The following is a 7259-nucleotide window of genomic DNA, read 5'->3' as shown; positions in this document are numbered from 1 at the left end:
GTGCGTGAATGTACTTTAAGTTTATGTGATTTCTGTCCATTTTACCTAGCCATTGTGGGCACACTTGAGGCTGAAAAGGAAAGAAGAAAATCTGGGCTGTCATCAAGAGTTCAGTTTCGAAACCAAGGGTCTGAGCCCAAGTACACCAGAGAACTAACTATGAACAAGCAGAAGCAGAAGGTGTGCATGGAGGAGACCCTCTGGCTACAGGTGAGGCCCGCAGCCAAACCAGTTTCTTAAAGGGGACAGAAGTCAGTTTTATGGTGGCATATGTAGATTTTTGAAATGTATACCAGCAACCTATTATTCAGTATGAAATAAAGCATTGTTTTGGAGTTTCCCAATAGCATTTATATCATACTTAACTTAGATCTCTGCATACTTTTCAGGAAAATATTAGAGATAAACTACGTCCCATTCCCATAACTGCTTCGGTAGAGATCCAAGAGCCAAACAGTCGGAGGCGAGTGAATTCACTTCCAGAAGTTTTTCCAATTCTGAATTCAAATGAACCCACGACAGTTCATACAGATGTAAGTCTTTCTGACTTTTGCTTTTTTATGGTTTTGGCCATATTATTATACTAAATCAAATGTCTTTGAAGGCAGGAGGACTAGTGATTTGTGTTCAAGGCCATTCCTTTGTATTAAATAAGCTTTTTAATATAAGCAAAGTTTGTTTGAAGATTTGTTTCTCAAATTAGCAACAAATATAGAAAAATAAGGAATATAATTTGGAGCCAGAGAGTATTTTTCTTAATAAATGTTGGCCACCGCAATTTATCGAGACTGTAATTTGTGGAACTTCTTATTCTCACATCAAGTTTCTCTTATAGCTGTATGTAGAAAGAATAGTACATTGTTTGTTTGTTTGTTTTTACCATTGAGAACATTAAGATGTAGAAAACAATCGTTTGAACATTAAAATCAAGGAATATCAAAATTCAGCACAGCGAAAAAGTATTAGGAATGAAATAGTCATTTAGTGCCAAATGTAGTCTATGTTGTCTTAGAAACAAAAATTTATGTTACACGGCTTGCTATGTAGCCATGAAATGGGGTCTGTTTGCTAAGGTTTTGGATGGTTGAGATGTAAGATTAGGCTGGGGAGCTGTGGCATCTTGATTTAGCAATTTGCGCTTGCTGTCAAAAATTTAGTTGGTGCTGTAAGTTATCTAGTCCGAGATTCCCAGTTCCAATGGCTCACTGACAAAGCTTGTCAGAAGTGAGTACTTGCTGTATTAGGCTTAGAAGCTGATGCCTAAATCTACACGTCATCAGCCTTTAGTGTCACCAAGTATAGTTCCTCATACTTTTTTTTTTTTTTTAGGCGAGGCAATCCTTGCTTGACCTCACAGATTGCAAGGAGCTTGTCAGCTTACAATCCCTTATTTTTTATTTTTTATTTTTTATGCCTGTATCACCTGGTCTTCCTAGGTGGTCACCCATCCAAGTACTAACCAGGCCCGACCCTGGTTAGCTTCTGAGAGCAGATGGGATCGGGCTTGTTCAGGGTGGCATGGCCGTAGACAGTTCCTTATATTTTTGATGTTACTATCTTAGTAATATTTTTTGTTTATATTCCCAGCTCTGTAGTCATGTTAAACATAAAAGGCAAGGAGACAGTTTTCCTAACGATCAATATGGTTATTGAGCACCCATTAGCACTGTGCTGGATATTCTGTGCCATTTGCTTTCCTGACCTTAAACTCTCTTTGTGAGATAGAGAGAACATTAGATGCATGCCAGAGTATGTTTGAAGCTTGACTTCTGCTATGGTAATTGTCACACAAGGAAATGAACTATATGGAAACAGCTAGTCACCTAAATGGCAAAAATTACCACAGTTTTGTTTTTCTACAGGTGCACTTCTTAAAAGAGGGATGTGGAGACGACAATGTGTGTAACAGCAACCTTAAACTAGAGTATAAATTTTGTACTCGGGAAGGAAATCAAGACAAATTTTCTTATTTACCAATGTAAGAATCGCTCTGTAGCACTAGCAAAAATGACTCTGGCTTTGCAGTGGCTTTTGTTAAAAAAGGGTTTATTGAAAATGTATTGAGGACTTTGTCATTTTTCTTTTTTCTTTTTTTTAGTAGTCAAAAAGGTATTCCAGAACTAGTTCTAAAAGATCAGAAGGACATTGCTTTAGAAATAACAGTGACAAACAGCCCTTCTAACCCAAGGAGTCCCACAAAAGATGGCGATGATGCTCATGAAGCTAAACTCATTGCAACTTTTCCGGATACTTTGACTTATTCTGCATATAGAGAACTGAGGGCTTTCCCTGTAAGTATATTTAGAGAGCAGCTAAGAGGAAAAATCAGCGCTATGAGAAGTGAACGTATTGTGATCTAGTGTGTGTTTTTCTGTTACAGGAGAAACAGTTGAGTTGTGTTGCCAACCAAAATGGCTCACAAGCAGACTGTGATCTTGGGAATCCTTTCAAAAGAAATTCCAGTGTAGGTGATGCCTTCACGTATTATATTTTACTGTTTTAATTACCATTATGATGTCGATGTGGTTGGCCTTTTTAATGACTATTTTTATTTTTTAGGTTACGTTTTACTTGATTTTAAGTACAACAGAGGTCACATTTGACACCACAGATCTGGATATTAATCTGAAGTTGGAAACGTAAGAGTTGTTTCAACCTTTCCATTCAGAATTATTTCATGAAAACCTAGCCAGTCAATGAATTGGCCCTGATCTAACTCATAAAAGAAGTATAATTGTAATGAGAAAACTGTTAAAATAAAACCCTATTGTTTCCTTTTCATTTTCAGAACAAGCAATCAGGATAATTTGGCTTCAATTACAGCTACAGCAAAAGTGGTTATTGAACTGCTTTTATCAGTCTCTGGGTAAGTGTTTGTGTTTAGCATAACAAATCAGTGTTTGAAAGAACCATTTAAAATCCTTACTAAAACTGGTATTTTTAAATTTAACAGAGTTGCTAAACCTTCCCAGGTATATTTTGGAGGCACAGTTGTTGGTGAGCAAGCTATGAAACATGAAGATGAAGTGGGAAGTTTAATAGAGTATGAGTTTAGGGTAAGTTGCAGCAATTGGTCCTTTTATTGTAATAAGATACCGGAAGCTAACAATATACTAAATTTGATCTTGAATATGTAATTTTAATAAGTAATAATAATAAATAAGTGTGATAGATGCTTAGTTAAAAGTGAGTTTGCCAGTTTTAATCAACATACTGTCTTATAGTAAAAGTTTTGTCCTACATGACAGAGAACAGCCGTCATTCAACATAGGACCATTTAGAATCCAGCTGTTTGGTCTTTTTCTTATTAGAGTTTTATTAGAGTTTTAATGTATATGTGATATAAAGACAAAGGAATCTTTGTTTTTTTTTCAACCCAGAGTCTGTCTATAAAACACACAAAAAATCTCAAAGTAATTCATGTTTGGCTTTAAAATGTAGTCTGGTTTATTTCTTTCTCCATTATAAAGCCATCTCTCTTAGCACTTGTAGTTAATGTTTACTCACCTTTCCCAAGCCCAATTTTGTGATGGCGAATGTGGATTTGGCCTATGCCAGTAAGGAAGACTAATGATCGCTCTGCACCATTTCAGAGTAGGTTATCACAGTGACTCTGAGTCCAGTTGAAGGAAGGTAAATGCATGGCTCGTAACTCATATGCGGGTTCGGGTCTGTGTGGCTCAAATCGAATTCCTGAAAACATAGTGGCCGTTGTTGAGTTGAGTGTCTGAAATAGCCAGAATAGGCCCACCCCTAACTCCAGCAGGATGAAGAGGCTGAATTCTCCTCTTTGCATCTCTTAGTACGACAGACACAGCTGTGACAGGTAATGGTGGTGGTTATGACACCTGTGCAGCTGTGGCTGAGAAAGAAGTCTGTGGGTTCTGGAGCAGGCCTTCATACAGAGAAGGCTCTTACTCCTTTTTTGGCTTCTGCTGCAGGCATTTGCTCTGTCCCCAGCTTGGCATCATAGATTCATGGCTGCCATCATGATTTTACTCAGTTTCCCAGTTGTTATCCCAAGCTCCTCAAGGGTCGTGGAGGACAGAGGCAGCTTCATTTTTGCAGTGGGTAGGGTTCCCCAGAAGCAGGTGGTTGGTGCACTGCCGTGGCACAGGCTTTGTCACCTGCCTGGCAGGGTGGTTTACAGAGCTGCTCACAGACACACACATGACTCTTCCCCGGGCATGGTGAGAGCACACTGCAGATTCTGTTGCACACAGCAGTTGCTCTGGATTGAATGAGCCATCATTTCTCTTTGACCTTTTTTATTTTTGTTTTTATTGACAAGATTATTTTTAAGCGCAGATCTGTATTTTGAGTACCTTATCGATAGTCCAGTTTTGGAGCTTTTGCTTTTATTGTAGTATTGTGCCAGATATTTTGGCTTTTTTTCTCTTGGCATAGGACCTTCTTTTTAATCTTACCTCAGGAGAATTACACTAGGATAACATGCATTATTTTCTAACAGGTAATTAACTTGGGCAAACCTCTTAAAAACCTCGGCACAGCAACCTTGAATATCCAGTGGCCAAAAGAAATTAACAATGGCAAATGGTTGCTTTACTTGGTGAAAGTAGAATCCAAAGGATTGGAAAAGATAGCTTGTGAGCCACAAAATGAAATAAACCTTCTGGACCTAAAGGTATGTTGGTAGATTTATCTCATGTCTCCATAGATGTAAATCAGAGAAGTTGAGTTTTGAGGGGAGACCCATTACTTCCATCAAGAAACTGATATTCTGGCATGTTGATTTTTTTCTTCGGTGTCAGAATTTCTCTTCTATAGTTGAGTGACCAAGTCAGGCTGAGGATTTCTGTTGCTTAGAGACCACTATGGCACCTAGGTCAGGGTCATTCACTGCTTATTGAAGCAAATGACATTTTTGAGGTTTTATGACCTAGTATGACACATGAGAAGGACTGGGACATGCTACTGGGGGTGGGCCAGCCAGTGTTAACTCCCAGTAGAACCAAACTCATTAGAAAAGATATTGGCACCTTAGTAAATGACCTTGAAAGCCTTTCTTTTTTCTTTCTTTCTTTCTTTTTTTAATAGTACTTATTGTGTCTCTGGCACTACGCTAAGCATTTTGTTTGCATTTTCTCATTTCATTCCCCTGATAGTCCTATGAGGTATTTTTTTTCCCACAATTTCGTAAATGAGGAAATGGAAATTCAGAGAGATTAACTTTCTCAGGGTCATTCGGTGGTTAGGAGGTAGATTGCGCATTCAGGCTCAGCTCTGCTTGCTTTTTTTCAAAGCCTTCACTCTTTTCTCCTGTTCCACACCTATGTTAACTGTTTAATCATTTACACTCAAGTTTGATAACTATTTGCTTCGTTGGCGAATGTCTGTTTCTTCTGTTTTAAATTCTAAGGTGACTAGGTATGATCAGTGTTCATAGTTAGTGTCTTATTAGAATGATTCTTCATCAACTTTGAAAGACAAGATGGTCCATTATTCCTAATCCTTATTTTAAGGAAGATGCAATTTTAAAACTTCTTACATAGCTTTGTTTTTCAGTACTCTGCTTTGGAAAAGTCACATGCTAGATCTTTTTGCTTCTTTTCCTGTTCTTCAGTGTCACTTATTCATTCAAGCTGTACTGACTTTTTACCATATGTTAGACACTGAGCTGGTGTTAGGGATATAGAAATGAGATTCAATCTCTGATAATAGGATGTTCAGTTTGGTGGGGAGACAGAAGAACAACGAAAGCCTCTTCCTTTCCTTGGGTTTTAAGGTCAGAGTGGGATTAAATTACCTTAATCAGTAAACTTGCAGTGAGATAACACTTGTGGATTTTATACTTAAATTATTTCTGCACCTTTGGTGACAGGAAAAGGATGAATATTGTCGAGTTTGGGAATTTGGCATCATTTGGGAGGGTGTATTCAGGAGGTTGGTACAGTAGCGACAGAAGTATATTAAGTGGGACGATTTTGGATATAATTCTTTTCAGGAATCTCACAACTCAAGAAAGAAACGGGAAATTGCCGAAAAACAGATAGACGATAACAGAAAATTTTCTTTATTTGCTGAAAGAAAATACCAGACCCTTGTAAGTATTTTTCAAGAGCTGTGAATATGTGACAAAGGATGTGGGAGTAAGATCTTCCCCAGACCTTGGCTTTTTAACTACTACTCGTCCTGTCTCTCCAGAACTGCAGTGTCAACGTGAAATGTGTGAACATAAGGTGCCCACTGCGTGGGCTGGACAGCAAGGCCTCGGTTGTTCTGCGCTCAAGGTTATGGAACAGCACATTTCTAGAGGTTTGGCCCCACTCCAAGGCTGTCCGCTAGAAGCCATTTGCCACCTCCTAGGATGTTTCTCACTTTCCTAATGCATTCACTAACTTTGTCTCCAATCAGGAATATTCTAAAATGAACTACTTGGACATTCTTGTGCGGGCTTCCATTGATGTAACTGCTGCCACAGAGAATATCAAGCTGCCAAATGCAGGCACGCAGGTGAGAGGTTCCCCCTTCCTTATTCAGTCCAGAGCAAATTACTCTTCCCTTTACCCCATGCCCGCGGCCTGAGGATGTGCTGCTTCGGCACGCGTTACCTTCACAGCACCGTTATCCCCATTAAGGAGAACTCAGGTAGTGTCTTAGGGTACTGCCATCCCAAGCTGTATTTTAATAGAATCATTGAGAAAAGAAGCGAGTCTAGGATCATCAAGTCCTTCAGTGCACATGGTAGATTAGAGAAACCCATGTCATACTGTCCCTGGTGCTGTAGCCGTTGGTGGAGTGCCCCCAAAGGTGATAACTCCATACCGCGTTATGGCGTAGCTCATGCCATGTGTGGCCAGCTGCAGTTATTGGAAAAGATCTTTATATGTATTAATTGAATCCAGAATTGAACCGTATACAGTCAGCTCCTGGTCAAGACCCTTGGAACAAGTCCAGAATAACTTCTCTTGGCCATGTACCCAAGAGAACCTTTGAAATAATGGAAAGAAACTGTCATGGTTCCTTGGACATGTCTGTCTTTTCTCTTGAGAGCTAAGCACTCAGCTCCTCAGTTGTCCATCATGCCCAGGGCTGAACTGTTTCCAGGTCTCTCCTCTCCCTGGGCTAGCCTTAGGTGCGCAGCGTGATTCCCAGGTGGCAGGGATGGGCAGAGTAGCTGCCATGTGGTCTCCTAGTTCAGCTTACCCTGAGGCCATTACCTCCCAGCATCTCAGTCTAAAATTTGATCTTTTAATATTTGCTGAGGATTGTGTTTGCATTTTTAGCAGCTACTATTT

General features: G+C 39.4%; 1 protein-coding gene and 1 pseudogene across 2 annotated transcripts in view; one reads left to right on the top strand and one right to left on the bottom strand.

The window, feature by feature from the left end:
- ITGA6 (integrin subunit alpha 6) overlaps nt 1-7259 on the top strand; it is a 75254-nt gene that overhangs the window by 55261 nt on the left and 12734 nt on the right. For both annotated transcript variants that reach the window (XM_011357509.2, XM_011357517.2), the window contains exons 14-23: nt 1863-1978; nt 2099-2291; nt 2381-2464; nt 2560-2639; nt 2789-2866; nt 2954-3056; nt 4472-4645; nt 5966-6064; nt 6166-6276; nt 6376-6474. In XM_011357509.2, coding sequence (XP_011355811.1) covers nt 1863-1978; nt 2099-2291; nt 2381-2464; nt 2560-2639; nt 2789-2866; nt 2954-3056; nt 4472-4645; nt 5966-6064; nt 6166-6276; nt 6376-6474 — 1137 coding nt within the window. The remainder of the gene's footprint in view (nt 1-1862; nt 1979-2098; nt 2292-2380; nt 2465-2559; nt 2640-2788; nt 2867-2953; nt 3057-4471; nt 4646-5965; nt 6065-6165; nt 6277-6375; nt 6475-7259) is intronic.
- On the bottom strand, nt 1412-1530 carry LOC111739359 (annotated as a pseudogene).

The sequence above is a fragment of the Pteropus vampyrus genome, unplaced genomic scaffold (assembly GCF_000151845.1).
Source record: "Pteropus vampyrus isolate Shadow unplaced genomic scaffold, Pvam_2.0 Scaffold2, whole genome shotgun sequence".
Taxonomy (NCBI): Eukaryota; Metazoa; Chordata; class Mammalia; order Chiroptera; family Pteropodidae; genus Pteropus; species Pteropus vampyrus.
Note: the sequence above shows the minus strand (reverse complement) of the source record. Positions and strands in the feature narration are given on the sequence as shown.